The sequence below is a fragment of the Cenococcum geophilum genome (assembly GCF_001692895.1).
Source record: "Cenococcum geophilum 1.58 unplaced genomic scaffold K441scaffold_6, whole genome shotgun sequence".
NCBI classification, from domain to species: Eukaryota; Fungi; Ascomycota; class Dothideomycetes; order Gloniales; family Gloniaceae; genus Cenococcum; species Cenococcum geophilum.
This window is the reverse complement of record NW_027137564.1, coordinates 2,718,190-2,735,069: the sequence shown is the minus strand read 5'-3', so window position 1 is coordinate 2,735,069 and position 16,880 is coordinate 2,718,190. Positions and strand designations below refer to the sequence as shown.

The following is a 16,880-nucleotide window of genomic DNA, read 5'->3' as shown; positions in this document are numbered from 1 at the left end:
TGGATCGAAAACAGTACCTCCAGGTTGCATCTGAACACAGAATTTAACTGGAGTGAAGGCTTCAGTTTGAACGAAGTTAGTATTTTGAACTTGCTTGTCAGTGTGAGAAATCTCATACCTGGCACTCTCCCAAGTGAATTAAAGCGACTTGATGAAGAGCTTGGAAAATAGCAGGAACATCTCACCTTAATCTAATCACAATTGAGACGCTAATATTACAAATTTGAGATTTATTGTAATGGTTTGATTGACCAAACCTACGATATCATTTTGCCAAGACTCTATTTGATTTAAAGCCTTTGGTTGGCTCGTCTATTTGGACGCCTTTGCAGCGCATGGGAAAGCATCAGGTTCTCAGAGGAAGTGGTTCGTGCACGAACACTAGAATCGAAACAACGCGGGCATCAAATTTATCTGATCTGATTGGCTAGATCTTGAGGAAATCATCGTGCTAAGGGTTACTTCAATTCCTCTATTTACATTTTTCAGTTGAAGATGATACTTCGAGCTTGCTAATCTCATCGGTGTTCTTGATGATGTAATTGATGCAAGAAATAGACATGAATTTGCGAAAAGGAGTATTGAAATTCCGATCGCTTGGTAATTCTAAAAGTTTCGAAGTACCTTGGAGGGCTGAGCTGGGAAGTAGTGATCGTTTGAAATCGGAAAGTACGTTAGAAGTACTACGGATACTGTTAATGAGAAAGTTTATTTTGATATAAAGACTTAGCTTTAAGGATGACGCTGTGCATTAGCTACCAGGACTGAAGAGATACTAATTGAAGAACCCGCAGTAGCTACGGCGGGTTATGTGGAGGTTGTCAGTCGCTATTAGAATTGAACCTGTAAATATAAACCGTCAGCTTTAGAGTATAATCAGTTGATTAAAACATGGCAGCCCGAGACCAAGGCTAAAGAACAGTTTGAAGTCTCTAACTAAGCGCTAAGCATTATTCACATGAATATAATGTCATCGTTTTTTGGTTCAGGCCCGCGAGCTCTTCCGAGATGGTTTGTCCGCCCCGGCATTGTCTCCTTGGCAACAGGAAACCTCCGAGTAAACAACACTACGACAACACTACAAACGCTCGTTGAAGACACTTCCAACTCACAAACTATTCTCAATGTGATCAGGCAGAATGGAATTGCTTGCCGCAAATGATCAGGAAAACCTGGTGTACGGTCTCCAGACCGCTGCTATGGAGAAACACCTCAACAACGGCGTGAAAGGGTTCGGATCGAAGACCCCAGGAAATAAGGCACCGAAGACGCCATTCAAGATCTCATTGAACGATGAAAATGCCCCTTTCAAAGCTGGAAAGTCGGTCCTCGGAACAACTAAAAAGGGAAATCAAGACCTCTTGACTGGAGGGAAGAAAGGCGGAGATCAAGACAAGAATGCCTTTGTTACTCCGGCTGGTATGAACTCTGTATTTGCGGGAAATGGTTCATAGAGAGACCGTATTGGCTGATAGCTCAGCAGGCCCACGTACTCGGGCTCCTTTGGGCATGAAAACGACCAATGCTAAGCTCAAAGCCTTCCAAACGCCTGCACCCCTTTCTGGATCTGCCAAAACCCAAAAGAAGACGAGCCCGCGCCTCCGTCGACCCAAGGTCAAAGTACACCAAGCAGAGCCTGTCAAAGATGATGCGCTGGAAGAAGAAAGGGAGATCGAGTATATGCCCCCTCGGGGAATTCGTGAGTTTAGATATAGTAACAACAACTTGCGAAGGCTAATAGCTCACAGCTCTCCCTGATGAACCCGAAGACTGGCCTTCTGATATGAAATATCCCATGCTTGAAGGTGCTAATTTTACCCGTGGCATTTACTCGACCTACTTCAACCCGGTTGGGGATGACGGCCTCACACGTTCCGAACGAGAAGACCTCGAACAGAAAGCGAAAGAGGATAAGAAAAACGAGGAAATCATGCAGAAAGCCATTGACGATATGTTCAAAGAAGTCGAGGAGTCGGTCGCCGAAGGTCTCCTCAGCAAGAAACAGAACGCCATCATAGAGGAACCCAAGAAAAGCCAGAAGGTGCCACACACTCGCAAACCACTGGCCTCCAAAACCCCTTCAACGATCAACTCCAAATCCGCCGCAGCAGCTCTCTCCCCACCACCGAAAGCTACTTTCACTGCCTCTACTGTGGCTGCTAAATCTCGTCTTCCATCTCGCTTTATCTCAAGCAAGAAGCCTACGCCCATGAACCCCTCCGTAGCCCGCCATTCTGCCGCAACTACGGCTTCCCGCACTACAATCGGTTACTCCCAAGGCCGTGCCGCATCCTCTTCCATGCGTAAGCCTCTGTCGAACCTCGCGAGGAGCACTCCCGCAAGCACAGTGTCTGGCACGCACAAGCGCGCCGTTAGCACGCCTGCTGCGCCCCTATCACGCGGCATGTCGCGCGCATCCTCCGAAGCAACCATTACGCTTGCGCGCTTTGCCAAGGAGAACTTCACCTACGAAGCTGAGGAGGAACTGATACAGAAGATGCAGTACGCCAGCTTCGACGAGGTGGACGAGGGAGATTTAGAAGATTGTATGCGCGGCTACATGCCGGCAGCGTTGTTGGACGATGATGAGTATGACGACTTCAGGCTGGAGGTCCCCGCGCTGTGAGAGATTAATGGAGCGACGGTTGAAGAGAATTGGAGTTGAAACGATCAGACTTTCTCTCTAGAAAGTTGAATTAGCCTTCATTGGTGTTGTTGGTGCTTCAGGATTATTGGATAGAGCGGATTTGGCATTGCAAACAATGCTTGGGGTCGGTAATAAACAGTTGCGGAACTTTGTTCTCATGATTCTGTATAATCAACAAAAACAACAATTGTTGCGATTCTGCTTGTATGCTTCGTTGAGCAAATGGTGATGTCTACATCTTGCGACTATCTTGTACAATGCTTGTGTCCGTTGTGTATCTTATACCTTAGTTGTGTATTCCGTAGTAGAAATATATGTTGCGCAGAGCGGCAGCACGATAGCCACTCTCACAGTCCTAGGATTACTTCCATCCAAAATCGCGTTGTGTGCGCCGGCCGTACCATGAAAGTATAGCTGGTTCGATACATGACTGCTCTTGTTGCATACCCTAGAAAAGGTAACGCATAAAGAAATTATAACACTCTAAGGGATCAGTATGAAGAGGGCATGTCTTTATGTTCGATATAATTCAAATATTTCACTACCTTATTGGTATTTTGACCTCCATCTCCCAATATCCTGATCAAACCCGAACCCCTCGCTATGATTACGTAGGGCAGCCGTCGGTGCATGCAGCGTTCGATCCAGAGCCAAAAGACCGGAGCGAACGCAAAAGCAGCTACTCGAATGCCTCAAGCTTAAAGACCAAAAAAAATCCTGAAAATGTAGTCAACCCAAATCCGTCTGAACTAGAAAAGTCAGGGCTGGCACACGTATGCAGAACACGAGTTTGTGGAAGCACACCTTCGCAGCACACACACCGTGCTAGCCCTGGAAAATGATAAGAGAGGAACGCCATAGTACGCCGTGGGTCGCCATGCTGAAAATCCGATGATAAAAAAAAGGCAGAGAAGGCAAAAAAATAAGGCGAATGATGTAAGATGTGCCGTTGGGCCGCAACCGAAAATAATAGACACGAGGCGTGAGGCATAAAACGTGAGGCAACATAAACAGAGCATATCTAAGACACCAGAAGGAAGTGTGGGGGTGAAGCTGCAGATGAGTCTTTTTCTATCCTACCGTTGGTTGCCACCAGCAGCCTTCTGATGTCATTATCCCCTTGATCATTCATCCTGCGCGTAGAGATTCTGGTTGAGAATCTTGTTCATGGTGAACATATGCACTCGGTCTTGTTTGAAGACGGCTCGCATAGCCTCATCACACCGGATCTGGCGCTTATCGTTGGGGTCTTGCAGGTCTCGTTCTTTAACGTACTCCCAGATTTTCTTAACGGTTTGAGGGCGAGATAGCTATTTTTATGTAAGTAAACAAACAAAATGATTAAGCTGAAATGAAAGCGGTTATGTAAGATTCTGGTTTCTAAAAAGTTAGGATGAAAATGATTAAACGCATAGCTTACGCTGGTCTCGCCTAAGAGTTCTGATAGCGCCGGAGAGAGTGTCATCGGTTTCTGTTTAACAAGAATGTGGTCAGCGCAGCTCGTCTAACCATCTATCAAATTTGAGGATGAATCTAAGCATACGTGAAAGCCTCCAGTCCGCTTCACCTCCTTCTTTTCTCCGCCACTTCCAGATTCTAGGTCACTATCATCGTCCGACTTGACCTTCTTTGCGCTCTTCTGCTTCTTCTTCGCGGCCTTGTCTTTCTTCTTGGCTACCGGCGCCCGCTTTTTTGTATTGCCTCCTCTCGTTGATCGCGCGCGCATTCGAGCATTCTCCTCCGCTTGCAGCCGCGCCGCGAAAGCCGCATCGTCTTCCTCCACTGATCTGTTGTTCTTTTTGTGCTTCTTTTTAGGTGGGCTGGGCTCGACTTCGGAGAGTTCAGACTCCTCAGTTTTCGCGCGCTTCTGCGGCGAGGATTGGGTTGAGGCACTGCCCGGTTCTGAAGAGTCGCGGGTGGCAGTACCTTTGACGCCATTTGTAGCAGATGGGTTGGCGGTAGGAACCGGCTCGGCAGGCTCAGAGCCATCGGTCTGGCCTTTCGAGTTCAGCTCATGATTAAACTTGTCGAAACGCGCCATGATCAATTGTGTGACCTGGTCCTGAAGTTGGAGGTTAAAAAATGGCTCTACAAGATATTCATAAGTATCTCATACTTTCTGCGGTGTAATATCATAGGGCACCTGCGCCTGCAGGCCTTTGCGGATGCGCTTGGCTGATATGGTGTTGAGGTCACTAGTTGCTAATATGCCATCGATGATCGCGGAATATGAGGCCTCTACTTCTGGCGGTAGAGCTGAAATATAAGAGTCAGTATAAAGAAGATTACTTCAGGGCGTAGCGCGGGGGCCTTACCAGCCATGTTGGGGTCGTCGTGAGCTGCTAGTCCACGGAAAATGACAAGAAGGCTGAAAAGGATGTGGAGAAGTTCGTAATAGAGATCGGATGTATCTATAAGTGAGAGCGAAAGTAGCGCTTCCGGACTGAGAGAGCTTTGTGGAAGAGGATGAAGAAATGGTGGTGGTTAGATAATTGGGCGAATAGACTTATTAGGAAATCAAAATGCAAGTTGTACGATGAGAGCGCGGAGCACGATGTATGACGATCAAGAGGGGTATTTGGGGTGACGAAGATATGCAAGGCAAGCGCAGAGCACTAATTCTTCTGCATAAGGGAGGCTCTTACTGCTTGAAGGTGGGCTGGGCAGCGGAGAAGATGAGGGTCTGGAGGATGCTCGGCTTGGAAGTCCAGCGAACGTGACGCTAATAAGCCGAGTGGGCGATCCAATCCAGGCACGAGCACAGACGATGAACGACAAGTAGGAGGCTGGGAACCCGCAGAAAGACATGTCAGTATCAGGACACGTATTTGCCCTGATGAGTGTAGTAATTTGGGTAGCAAGCTCTCCCAAATGCTTCATTGAGTTGCATCTTCTATGCTACTACAGTAGTTTTCCGCTCACATAACCCCACACCCGATCCCGTACATGGCCCTCTCAACCTCACGCTTAATCGTGAACCAGTCAGCCCTGCGCTCCGCAAACTCGTAAACTTCCTCAGCTCTAAAGGTTCCGTAGTAGCGATCAGAGTCGGCGATGATAGTCGCAATCTCCTTAGCATGTTCCGGCGAAATTAAATAAATTTGAGAAAGTTCTCGCAAAGCACTGAAGTATTGCGTCAGCGTCTTGTTCTTTAAAGTGGCGATGTACGAATAGTAGGCGTTTATGTCACTAGGAATGATCAGTGAGCAACATACTGCAGACAAGAAGCACCGAAATATATTCATACCTGATTAGCTTCACTGCGCCATCCACACTAATCCGCTGGCGCTTCAGGTGCTTGCACAGCGCAGTAAAGAGGCGCAGGCCAACTTCTTGGTTGAAGACATCCAACATATTCTTGTCCGTGCTCCCAGTTAGCATACTTGTATGCGATGAAACAATTTCCACTATCTTTTCCGCCGTCTGGCTAGGCCCAATATCCGTTATCTGCACAACTCCGTCGGCGGTAGCGGCCGGATTAAAGTCTGTGGGCAATTGTGTCGTCGCGCATATGTATTCGACCTCGTCCATAAGTACATCTATGCCTTTATTTAATCCTGCGGCGACGCGCTCGTCTAGCATCTGCTCGAATCGCTTCTTTTCCTTAACAGCCGGACTGAGAAAGTCGTCGCGGTCTGAGAGCTTTGCAGACACCATCTCTTGGAGATAGAACACATCTACCATCTGCTGAATTAGATCGCCCACGTTCACTAGTTCCAGAAATGTGACTAGAGGTTCAACACCTTGTCGGCTGTGATCGCCCACTTCTCGAGGATTGTACGACGAGAGGTGGTTGACGGCTTTATCAAAACCGGTCTTGATGTGACGGTTCCCAAGAATTTGCAAAAGGCTAATGAAGATGTTTTCGCATTGCTCCCTCGACTCCTCACCGGATTGTCCGCCTAATTTCACGAATAGAGCTGCTCGCTCTAAACTTGATTTAGCTGTGTGGATAAGGTTTAGAGCCACTTCAATACTGAAAAGAGAACGAATGCCCTCTAGACGCGAATTCATTATCGCTGCTTTCGCGGCGAGCTCGGTGCTAGGTGCCTCTGGTCTGGGCGAAGTTGACCTTTCGCCCGGTACTGGCGTTCCTGACCTTGAAGTTGGAGGTTCGAGAGCATCTCCACTGACAACAGCAGGAGCCGTTGCTGGTTTGCTGGCACCAAAAGGGGTCGGTATTGTTGATACAACATTCACGGGCATCATCACCACTTTCTTGAAAGAGGTGAGGAAATCGCGCTTGACAGCTTGGCGATTGACGTTCGCCATGAAGAAAGACTCTGTTGACTGCTCTTCATCAGAGAGCCTCTTCTCCCACGCCTCAACTTCGGCATCCGATTTCCGCTTAAAGAATTCGAGCTCTTCCTGCAGGTAAAGGTCGACATGTGGCTCAAAAATACGAGTAACAATTCGACTACATTCTTCCTGGAAGTTAGGCTGTGATCCTTTAGTAGGTTTAAGTGACTGGGCGAACTGCAAGCCTTGCTCAAAGACGCCAGAGACGGCTTTAAGATAAACTTCGATACTGCTCTCGTGAGCTTCGTCAAACAGACTTGTGACATACTCTGATATGATGTCTTCACCGACTCGGTCTAGAAAGGGCATCAAAACATCGATCGTAGGAGGAAAGACACGATCAACGATTAGACCTTCACCATTTAAGGCGGTAGCCAGGCCGCGGAAAAAGTCGTGCGACGGCTGCAGAGAAACGTGGCCAGGAGCAGTGTCTCGTAAACAATCAGCTGGGTTTCCCAGCTTCTCCTTGTCCAGCATCAATGGGTGATTATGGATGAAGCTGTCAATCCCGGCTGTACCGCCGTTCAAGGTGAATAAAACATGGGCATATCTCTTCATCTGGCCATCGATGTCATTTGTTTCGTAACCCTGCTCAAACTCTCGTAACACAGCGTTCTCGAAAATACCCACCATCGAGTTAAGTTTTTCTTCCCTATCATGCCATCCTTGCGCGAAGTCACTCTTTGCAAAAATCTTAAGTTGTGACAACATTTGTGCTTGGTGTTCTGGGTCACGATATGTGCGAAATAAGACTGGGTCCGTATGGCTTGTAGACTTAACAAGGTCGAAGTAATATGGTGCCAGAGCCCCATATATTTTCCCGTATTCTTGCCGCGCAAACCCTCTTATGGAGCGAGCCCTCATGAGCACTTTTAACGCCATTGTCGGATCCAGAGAAAAAGATTGTCCCGATCTAGAAGATCCACTGGGCGACAATGTCATAGCATCAAACCCACTATCCAGAGTCCCCTGGCGTGGCCTCGAAGTGTGCTCTAGAGATTTACGTTGCTTTTCTTCCTCCCAACCAGCGTCGAAAAGCGTGACACTTATTTTCCGCTCACTATCGCCTCCACCAGCTATGCCATTGACGCTGCCGTTCAGCCCTACACCTGCCCTCCGAGCTTCTTCTGCTTCTTTAGCCCGCTGAGCTTCCAGTTTCCTCCTCATGGCTTCTTCGAACCTCTGCCGGGCCTCTGCATCGTTCCAACATCCCATGCTCTTTAGCCTCTGAATCCATCGTGTATCATCATATACCATCTCCTGCATGCGCTTGGAGGTCCGGGCAAATCTGAGTAAGTCGGGAATGGGAAGGTAGTCGAGGATCGTAGCAATGAGTTCTAAGGCAATCAGGAAGTATTATCCAAACTGATCGATGCGACATACCCGCTGGCAGCACTGGCTTCGAGTTAATGATCTGTGTAACTCGTAGAGAGCTCAGGACGTGTTGTCGTGTGTGCTCTCCGGATCCGGGGGCTCTCTTGAACGAAGACATGATGGCGGGCGACTCTAGGGATTTCGACGGGAGATGTCGAAGGGCCAAATCGGCGGATTAGTGCGACTTCTTCATTTCGGGGTCCGTGACTGCTTTTGGTATCAGCACGAGAGCTCATTCATCGCTTGGCGGCTAGTATTGTTACATCGCGAGGGATTGAGAGCAGAGAGTTTTTAGCGAGCTGCTTTGCTTTGATCCTAGCGATGCGGTCAGCACCAGTGCATTCCCAATTTGGAGCGCATTATAGGTCATATAATTTCCTTGAACGCCAGGATCATTTCATATTGTACATTAATTTTTCACGGAGCCGTTGCATTGGTAGAGAATAACATATCACATACAAATATTACTCCATTAAACATAAACTTTCTCCGCCGCTATATACAATATAAAAATAGGATCACCAATCTCACATATGAACTAAATACTATACGGGTGTGCTACGTACTTTGTCTTTTTCCAAGTCCTTTAGGTTAATTATAAGACGGCCAACAATCCTGCCACAGCAACACCCATGCCAACACCGGAACCCATGTTATGTCCAGCAACGTTCGAACTAGCTGCCTGAGCAGATGCAGGTGTGACTGTAGCTGCTGAAGAAATAACGGATGCCGCAGATGAAAGAGCGGAGGATACGGCAGATGCGCCGGACGCGCTAGCTGCTGAAGTGCCTGTGGCAGAGACGGTTGCCGGGCAAGAGGCAATGGTAGGGACAGTAATACCGTAGGTACTGCATAATTGCGAGGCAAAAGTAATAGTTTCTATTTTCCGCAATCGTAAGTATAAATTTTACAGGCTTGATTTTTGAGTACGGACTTTGCGTGTCGTCGGCGCTGCAAGCCTGCGATACGCAGCAAGAAAGGTTGCTTATGAGGTCCTTGTTTGAACAAATGCACTTAATGTCGAGGGTTTGGCAACTACCAAAGTTGGAGCCTACACATGATTGCTACAACAGAGTCAGTAAAGCGCGGGCGAGAGGTGAAGAGTACATGTACTCACCGCGCATTCTGGTAACCCATCAAGCTGCGCAGCAGCTAAGGAGCTCAAGCTAGCGATGAGTACGACGGATACGAAGCGCATCGTGTCCCTTAAGCCATGTAAGCACAGGACAGCGTGTTGTTAATTACAGTGCAGGTAACAGCCTGCTGGTGTACGAGAAAGAGGTAGGATAAATCTGTGATAGCAAAAGCGGAAGGAGATGTCAGTGGGATGGAGTGATCAATGGAGGAGTTTGACAGAAATTGATTGAGTCTCTAGACTCAGACTGAGTTATTTCAATTATTGCCGCTAACGAGGGGGACCTCGGTCCTATCATCATGCACGGCTGCCATCTTTCAGACGGTTGAGTCCTTCTACCCGAGAACTATTGGCTTCTCTTAATGACCTACCCAATGACCTAACCATCAAAGCTCTATGAGAGCTACTTCTACCACTTCTACGGCGCAACAAAGAGCATTCTAGCCTCCCACTTCATGTGGAACAAGTAAAGCTAATTAAGTGGTACAAAACCGGGCCTTCTTCAATGACAAAATTACGCCCTTTCATGGATGCACAAAACAACAGCTTGGAACACTAGCGCTATAATCGCGACTTGCACTGGATATTGAGGGTATGGCAAGGCGTTCAACAGGCATAACTCTTTCAGGTCACTCAGCCCCCTAGCCCCCATGAATCGCATAGGGAGGTACCTAGTAAGGTGAATGATAATTTATTCCATGTATTAAAAGTCGTCACATCTGCGCCACTTACAGAACACTTGAAATCTGCCCTGATGGCCAGTGGGATACTTTACCCGAGTGGGGATCCCCCACGAATTTTCATAGAGATTCCTCAGAACGATCAATATTCTCACGACAGCATTAGATCAAATTTTATCAGGCTCCTGATTTCTATGAAGGTAGCGATCGCGATCAAATCTACGGCGTTTTAAAGCCTCAATGGTTACTATAAGCTTTGTTTTAGTAGGTAAACACACTGAGCGAGTGTCCCACGACTTATTTCAGTATGCCTGTGGCGTGAACGAACACTCTAATGCATGGCCGCAGCAGGCCCGGATTTACCTACTCTGACTGGCTTGCAAGCTCTCATTGCCCCTGGATCTTTAAACTTAGCGAAGGCTCATCTTCGTTAGATTGCAATTGGACCAGCTTCTATTTATGAACTTATCTGGACTTGCGAAGAATTCAAACCCTTCCATCTCAGTACTGATGTGCACGTTAATGAGGATGGTAAATTTGTTTTCGCTCAACTCAAGCAGGCGCTGCTCACGTAAAAAAGTCCGTCAAACCCCTGGAACCCATCCACGAGGCTATCTCTTCGGCTGTCTCTTCGGCTGACAAGGCTTGCATTAGATCCCCAAGTGCTAGGTGCCTTTGACGTTGCCGATGATTCCCAGAGAGACGAAAGCGTCAAATGGCAAAAGCATTTGAAGATGGACGGATGGGATCCGGGCGTGTTGTTTCGAGCTAATCCTTAGAATCACACAAGCATGTAGCGTGGCATTCCATTAAAGCAAGCTAACGAAATCGAGGATGAGTGGAGAGAACCCTGTTTGAAGATGTACTACTCTGCACCCGATCTGGTTATAACGTAGGTGATAGGGTTATGACGGTCGGCATGGTTATGACAGTTAAGAACATCAAAATACTGCCGAATACCCGATTATAGGCAAAATGCAAGGCGGTGGGGCCCTACCGTCATAACCCTATCACCTACGTTATGGGAATATTTATCACTTACCGCAACTGCGGAAGCCTTGCCGCCATCCACAAGCAATTTTGATGACCTATTTAAGTACTTGCGGGTGATCATGCTCGAGCCTGCGACAACTATTGGCCATATGTGATCATTGGGTGAGGCTTCCGCTTCCTTTATTAGTCGCCCTCTCGCGCTTCACGGGCAATCGCCAGCGAGTACCGAGTAGGTATGGCATGGTCTCGCTCCTCACTAACCTGTGCATTGCTGCAGGCTGCGTCAAAAACCCAGGGACAGCGTTACTTGACCGAATGCTTCAGACACAACTATCGCTGCAGCCGAATAGTGCATCTATTCGATAAATCTCACTCACGTGAAACCCCCAACCCGACGCCCAAAAGATGACATAGCAGAACGCAAATGCGTTGTGCCGCCCCAGAATTTCGTTTCAGAACAACACAAAATCGCGCACGAGGGTGATGATGGTGGTTGATACGAGTTCTGTAAGCGCTGCCTACTCGGTCGGTCGGAACCAGCGCTTGGCCAATAAAAGGCAGGGCGCACACCGTCGCTATCCTGTCCTGCTTCTTTGCCTTCCTTGGGCCTTCAGTTGGCTAAAGAACGCTCGCCGTTGGGAGTGGGGAGGGAGGCGCAGCCGCAACACTTCAACCGTTGGCAATGTCTCTCCCGGTCAAAGTTTCAACTGAAGAGTCATCGAGGAATAAAAGGGGCTTCCGACCGTCATAAACACCAAGGCAATTCCAGCCCCATTTCCCTTGACCGACGGTGTGATGCGTTGGTCTTATAGTATTCGTACCTGCATCAAAACTATAAAGTGGATGCAGCCCGAGTGGCTGCTGGTGTCCGCCTTGGTTGAGGCTGATGGCTGGGCAAACTTACTGCACAGCCGCAGCAATTTCAACAACTCACATCAGGCAACAACTCCTCCCACCATTCAGATACCACATGAAACCCGAGAAGAGCCTCTCTCAAGCTCCGTGGCTCCATGAAAGTGACGTGCAAAACGCCAAGCGTGGCTTTGCTACTTCCAAATGATCGGGACTCCGTCTCCGCCAGCCTCTATCGCCCCGCTGTAAATGTCGTGTCCAGGTTGAGCGCGGATTGATCGTAGGTCACCCTAATCGTCAATATTCGAGAACACGTTAGAACAAGGCCGCAGCATTAGCCCCAGGGTTTCCGCTGACGGCCCAATTGTACAATCTGAAGGCGAAGGAGGCGAAGCTGGATATTTCCGCTTCGAGACAGTTTGGCGATAGTTTGCACAATCCACCTCCAATCGCCACCCGATGGCTCCGCAGGACAAGGCCTAAAAAGAAGGCGGACGTTTGCAACTGGTAAGCTCAACAAGAGTGAAGCTAGATGACGATAAGGCTCTCTTCGCGCCTGATATCAGGATGAAAGTGGACCCAAAAGGGCGCCACACCGTGTTGGAGGCCTCCGCCTTATATGTTTGCCAGCATGCCCACCCACGCCGGGAAATACATAAATGCAGAGCCTGAGTCTACCCTTCCAAGCATAAATTCTACACAGCATCTTGAGATACAAAGCATCAAAGCCACTCAATATAAAGTACCATCGAGTATATCACAACCTTTTCCAAAGCCACTCAATATAAAGTACCATCGAGTATATCGCAAACCTTTTCCAAACACCCAACCAAAATGGCACTTAAACTATCACCCAACCAAACTTCCCGAAAATCGACCAACCCGCCAGGGCAGCCCGGAGATGGAGGAGCTCCTAATAGGGTGTGCATAGCAACAAAACGAAGCGTCATGTTATCCACATCGTGTGGCGAACCCAGCGGTACCCAACCCAGAGATGGTGGTTAAATAACCCTTCCAAATTTGTTAGTATGCCTTGAAAACACGCTAAGATTCCTTCTTCTGAACCAAAGCTAACATATTCTCAAGGCGATTGTGCATCCAGAAAGACTAGATTGATTCATTGAACTAGTTTAACGGCCTTCGAAGCACTTTGTCCGACTTCGGTGCTTCATACGACGGAGTTCAAGCTGGGTTAGGTCTAAGACCTCACATCCAGCTAGTTCCTAAGCACTATCTTTTACGAACAACCTGTCACTACCATCGTCATGACCATTTCAACTTTTCGGATATTCCTGCGTTTCTTCGACACCTTTTGAACTTGATTGAGCGTTCTGCATTGCATACTGGACTGGTGTTTTTGTATGGTGATTATGAGATAGGGTTTTGGGATAACGGCGAATCGGATTGGTAGGAGGATTCCTTACTCAAGGGAATGTACGGTTGCATCTCAAGGAGTTTTAAATAGAGAAAACCGTTCTGTCCCTTCGATTGGATCGACCTCGCGGTCAAGGGACTTTTGGGATGGATGGCATCACGGTATTTGTATTCAACAACAGCGTTGTATTTATCATGTACAGAAGGATGTTTGTTCTGTTGCAGGCGGGGAAGTTGATAGTGTTTGATCAGGGGAGAAGCGACAGAGGCTCGTGCCTGCGTCCCCGCTGCAGGGTATGCGTTCCTGGGTTAGATATCGGTTAGCGTCCAATCTGGAGCAGCATTATTGAAGAGTGCGCGAGATTTAGGCACGGCTTCAATACTCATCAAGTTATATGTATTCAAGCCTTTAATTTGAGACAGTCTTCAAATACACTTTCGAATTACATGCATTCTTGTGATGAGGTTTCCAAGCTCTTCAACACTTTCTTTAAGGCTGCCGTTTCAGTTCTTAGTCCAATTCTCCTGGCTTCTTGGCAGGCTCTTGCAAAGTCACGTCTCTAATTACGCCCTCTTGCGTTGCAAATAAATTCCATTTTGTTGTTCTGTTCAATATAGGTGTTGTTCTTCTCACTAATTAGGTGCGAATGATGTGCTCGAGCACGTTGTGAGGCCAGCCAGCGACATAGGCCCAGGCGACAAACTGGTCGAGACGAAGCAGTACGCTGTTACGTGATGGTAATTCCGAAAGCAGCTTTGGTTCGCAACACAGCATGATCTAGCACCGCTGCCAAACTCCGCATGCGATTTGCAGAGACTTCTCGACGGAATATCTAGGCATAAGACTGCAGACGTCCCTTGTAGCCAAATCATTTGGTCACGCTGAGCCGTCATCCTCGTGGCACTTACTATATTTTCTGGGCTGTCGCTGTTGTTGCTAGGAGCTCGGCTTGCATCATCGAGTTGAATATATCTTCTGGCAGTGTCACGTCATTTTGCGAGTGTATTATCCATACCCATTTCTTCAGTCGTGGCCTTGTTCCATTTATTGACGCGCTGTCTCTCTATTTCAGCTATTTAGCTTCGCGCGCTTTCAACATCCTTTAGAACTAGGACTACATTCTTATACGCCCATCCGGCTTACATCATGTCTCTTCGTACTCCCAGTGAAGGTCAGGGTTCAGCCGTTCGGAACTTGTCTCACGGCCGAGGCGGCGCTGGTAAGGCCTTTCTCTGTTTCCCCTCCTAATCACGTCTAAGACCCCCGTACAATACCAAATTCTACTATTTGGTAAATGTCGGGCGTCACACAATCTGTAGTCAGTCGCTACACCGAAGCTACACAGTGCCGCCTTCCTGCGACATGCCTTATTTAACACTGTAGTGCTCACTCACTCGCCAGTACAAACAACAACATATCTTACATCAATCACCAGTTTATGTTTCGTGGCAGGACAGATTCACTAATGCATGTTGTTAATAGGAAACTTTGGCAAGGAAAGTCGCGAGAACTTTACCGGGCCTAAGGACCTTGTTACTCCTACCATCAAATCCGAGCATTATACTACAGGCCGTGGAGGCACCGGAAACATTGCCAAGAACGACCCTCAACATCCTGAAATTGCTCGTGCCAGCCAAGACGTCGGGGCTCCAGTCTTTCGGGAACCTGAAGGAAGCTTTCACTACGGCCGTGGTGGAGTCGCAAATGTTGCAAAACCCAACGAGGAGGAAGCCCGTCTTGCGAAGCAGAACAATACTAGGAAGTCTCAGGAACTTGAAAGGGAGTATGGCAAGGAGGAAATCAAAGGATGGGCAGACAAAGGCAAAGAGCTCCTGGGCAAACTTGGTGCTAAAAAGTGAAGACCCTTTCGGCTTGTATGTTGCGGGGCGACCATTTAATTTGGTTTGCATTGATACCTCTTACTTTGGATTCTCCCCGAAGCGATTTTATGGAGTCAGAGATGGAACATGGGTTTTTCGCTGGGTCAACTGGCGAGGGTCAAGATATGTACCCTCGAGCAAGTCATTAATCAACCCAATTTGACCCCTATTATGGTGTCCCCCAAAAGTTTGTAAAATTTAGCACAAAATTGAAGCTCCCTTCCATCGAGGGATTGCGGATTGCTTCAAGCTATTGGACTTTCGGGGTTTTTGTTCATGCAGCATGCGTTCTCACGTCCCGATTCCATGTCCAACTGGTGCCTATGTGCGCAGTGTGGCAGCGAAGTATTTCAGAACGCTAACTCGGTCCCAAGCAAAATATCGCCAAAAGTCCAGAGCCCCGGCTGTACAGTACACCTCCGTCGCATGGATCCGGCCAAGTCAGGCGCTCGAGCAGTCAAGCCACAGCGTGCCAGGGCTGGCTTGTTCCGCCCCGCCGCGCTTGGAATGTGGCTGGGAAACCACCTGAGCTGCCCACGAGCCTTGCTTGTTAACGGCCTTACCCGCTGCGCCTTCGCGGACCTTGGCTGCCTTCCACTCGTTTCCGGCTACATAATGATCTCGCAGAAATTAACGCCATCCACGTAAAGGCGAACTGCCATTGTTATTGAATTTTTGGCTCCCAGAGCACAGGTCTACCACCCTCAATCATTCCACAAGTCAGCATCTGGTTGTGAGACATTAGAGACAGCACAGGCAATCGCGAGGACGCAATGTGTCTTGTTAAAGTTAAACAAGAAGAGGACGTTGTAGTGCCATACAGAGTAGTCAGAACACGATCACCATCTCCTCGGCGTCGATCAGCTCAGAGAATCTCTCGCACAGAAATAATCAGAGAGTCCCGGCCATCTTCGCGGCCACCCTCAGCATACATTGTTCCTGCTCCCAAACCTTCGCTACAAATTCCGGCACCGCAACCAGTACCTGTCTTCGTCAAACCTCCACCCGCACCTCCCTCGAGCCATGGCGGACCTCATTATGTGGAGGTAAGCCCGAGAAGCAGTACTACGAGCCATGATGAGTACATTGTACACGAGCGCGAAGTGCGAAGGGAGCGCCGAGACTACTCTCCAGCGCGATCTTCCGCATACGGGGACCATTCTCCACGAGGTTACGAACATTATCGTTACATCGACCCACCTGAAGAGCGCTATGCACGGCTGGACAGAAGTAGAAGTCGAGACCGGAGAAGTTACGTCGAGGACCCGCGATCGAGCTACCGCGAGACTCGGGAGAGGGTTCTCATCGTTGATGATGATGGAAGGAGGCGACGAGAGTATCGCCGATAGTTATACTCTAGCTCTTCAAAATCCAAAACTTTGCTAGAGGGCCTTCTCGAGTTTCTAATGACGGTCATGGGTCGACGATTTTATTTCCTACCCTTTTTTTGATGATATTTATGCGAGACTTGGATATTCTTGGATGTAGTTGGATTGATGTCCACTTTCTAGACTCTATAATTTATATTCATGAGACCAATAAACCATAAAGCCTTACCAATAGGCTTCAGCTCGTTTCGTCTTAGTGGTTTGTGAAACTGGAAGCGATGGGCAGACGACCACCAACTCTGAGTTTAAGTGAGAAT

At 48.2% G+C, this 16,880-nt stretch overlaps 6 protein-coding genes across 6 annotated transcripts; 3 read left to right on the top strand and 3 right to left on the bottom strand.

Annotated features, from left to right (window-relative positions):
* The first annotated feature begins 1,073 nt into the window (after window positions 1–1,073).
* Window positions 1,074–3,004, top strand: K441DRAFT_703281 (uncharacterized protein). Its single transcript, XM_067653464.1, has 3 exons — window positions 1,074–1,419; window positions 1,484–1,699; window positions 1,749–3,004. The coding sequence occupies exons 1-3, from the start codon at window positions 1,140–1,142 to the stop codon at window positions 2,624–2,626; spliced, it is 1,374 nt and encodes a 457-aa protein (XP_067508231.1). The 5' UTR covers window positions 1,074–1,139; the 3' UTR covers window positions 2,627–3,004.
* Window positions 3,005–3,630: 626 nt separating this feature from the next.
* K441DRAFT_292177 (SWIB-domain-containing protein) lies at window positions 3,631–5,087 on the bottom strand. Its single transcript, XM_067640986.1, has 5 exons — window positions 4,963–5,087; window positions 4,764–4,903; window positions 4,191–4,709; window positions 4,068–4,118; window positions 3,631–3,957 (listed from the first exon to the last, which is right to left on the bottom strand). Exons 1-5 carry the CDS (start codon window positions 4,967–4,969, stop codon window positions 3,772–3,774), a joined length of 903 nt encoding a protein of 300 aa, XP_067508230.1. The 5' UTR covers window positions 4,970–5,087; the 3' UTR covers window positions 3,631–3,771.
* Window positions 5,088–5,477: 390 nt separating this feature from the next.
* K441DRAFT_654028 (secretion pathway protein Sls2/Rcy1) lies at window positions 5,478–8,493 on the bottom strand. Its single transcript, XM_067647633.1, has 3 exons — window positions 8,330–8,493; window positions 5,895–8,283; window positions 5,478–5,836 (listed from the first exon to the last, which is right to left on the bottom strand). Exons 1-3 carry the CDS (start codon window positions 8,436–8,438, stop codon window positions 5,566–5,568), a joined length of 2,769 nt encoding a protein of 922 aa, XP_067508229.1. The 5' UTR covers window positions 8,439–8,493; the 3' UTR covers window positions 5,478–5,565.
* Window positions 8,494–8,771: 278 nt separating this feature from the next.
* Window positions 8,772–9,674, bottom strand: K441DRAFT_654025 (uncharacterized protein). Its single transcript, XM_067647632.1, has 3 exons — window positions 9,438–9,674; window positions 9,255–9,384; window positions 8,772–9,199 (listed from the first exon to the last, which is right to left on the bottom strand). Exons 1-3 carry the CDS (start codon window positions 9,516–9,518, stop codon window positions 8,916–8,918), a joined length of 495 nt encoding a protein of 164 aa, XP_067508228.1. The 5' UTR covers window positions 9,519–9,674; the 3' UTR covers window positions 8,772–8,915.
* Window positions 9,675–14,284: 4,610 nt separating this feature from the next.
* Window positions 14,285–15,457, top strand: K441DRAFT_654020 (uncharacterized protein). The gene is made up of 2 exons (XM_067647631.1): window positions 14,285–14,574; window positions 14,838–15,457. Exons 1-2 carry the CDS (start codon window positions 14,502–14,504, stop codon window positions 15,212–15,214), a joined length of 450 nt encoding a protein of 149 aa, XP_067508227.1. The 5' UTR covers window positions 14,285–14,501; the 3' UTR covers window positions 15,215–15,457.
* Window positions 15,458–15,797: 340 nt separating this feature from the next.
* K441DRAFT_654016 (uncharacterized protein) lies at window positions 15,798–16,851 on the top strand. Its single transcript, XM_067647630.1, has one exon. The coding sequence runs from the start codon at window positions 16,009–16,011 to the stop codon at window positions 16,582–16,584; it is 576 nt and encodes a 191-aa protein (XP_067508226.1). The 5' UTR covers window positions 15,798–16,008; the 3' UTR covers window positions 16,585–16,851.
* Window positions 16,852–16,880: the final 29 nt, after the last annotated feature.

Coding starts and splice junctions, on each gene's coding strand:
- K441DRAFT_654028 (XM_067647633.1), bottom strand. CDS start 8,438: ATGTCTTCGTTCAAGAGAGCCCCCGGATCCGGAGAGCACACACGACAA. Junction 8,284..8,329: donor GAAGCCAGTGCTGCCAGCGG/GTATGTCGCATC, acceptor TGATTGCCTTAG/AACTCATTGCTACGATCCTC. Junction 5,837..5,894: donor GGCGCAGTGAAGCTAATCAG/GTATGAATATAT, acceptor GATCATTCCTAG/TGACATAAACGCCTACTATT.
- K441DRAFT_654025 (XM_067647632.1), bottom strand. CDS start 9,518: ATGCGCTTCGTATCCGTCGTACTCATCGCTAGCTTGAGCTCCTTAGCT. Junction 9,385..9,437: donor ATGGGTTACCAGAATGCGCG/GTGAGTACATGT, acceptor ACTCTGTTGTAG/CAATCATGTGTAGGCTCCAA. Junction 9,200..9,254: donor CAGCGCCGACGACACGCAAA/GTCCGTACTCAA, acceptor TGCGGAAAATAG/AAACTATTACTTTTGCCTCG.
- K441DRAFT_292177 (XM_067640986.1), bottom strand. Junction 4,119..4,190: donor AGCGGACTGGAGGCTTTCAC/GTATGCTTAGAT, acceptor CTTGTTAAACAG/AAACCGATGACACTCTCTCC. Junction 3,958..4,067: donor AACTCTTAGGCGAGACCAGC/GTAAGCTATGCG, acceptor ACATAAAAATAG/CTATCTCGCCCTCAAACCGT.
- K441DRAFT_654016 (XM_067647630.1), top strand. CDS start 16,009: ATGTGTCTTGTTAAAGTTAAACAAGAAGAGGACGTTGTAGTGCCATAC.
- K441DRAFT_654020 (XM_067647631.1), top strand. CDS start 14,502: ATGTCTCTTCGTACTCCCAGTGAAGGTCAGGGTTCAGCCGTTCGGAAC. Junction 14,575..14,837: donor TCACGGCCGAGGCGGCGCTG/GTAAGGCCTTTC, acceptor TGTTGTTAATAG/GAAACTTTGGCAAGGAAAGT.
- K441DRAFT_703281 (XM_067653464.1), top strand. CDS start 1,140: ATGGAATTGCTTGCCGCAAATGATCAGGAAAACCTGGTGTACGGTCTC. Junction 1,420..1,483: donor TGCCTTTGTTACTCCGGCTG/GTATGAACTCTG, acceptor ATAGCTCAGCAG/GCCCACGTACTCGGGCTCCT. Junction 1,700..1,748: donor TATGCCCCCTCGGGGAATTC/GTGAGTTTAGAT, acceptor AATAGCTCACAG/CTCTCCCTGATGAACCCGAA.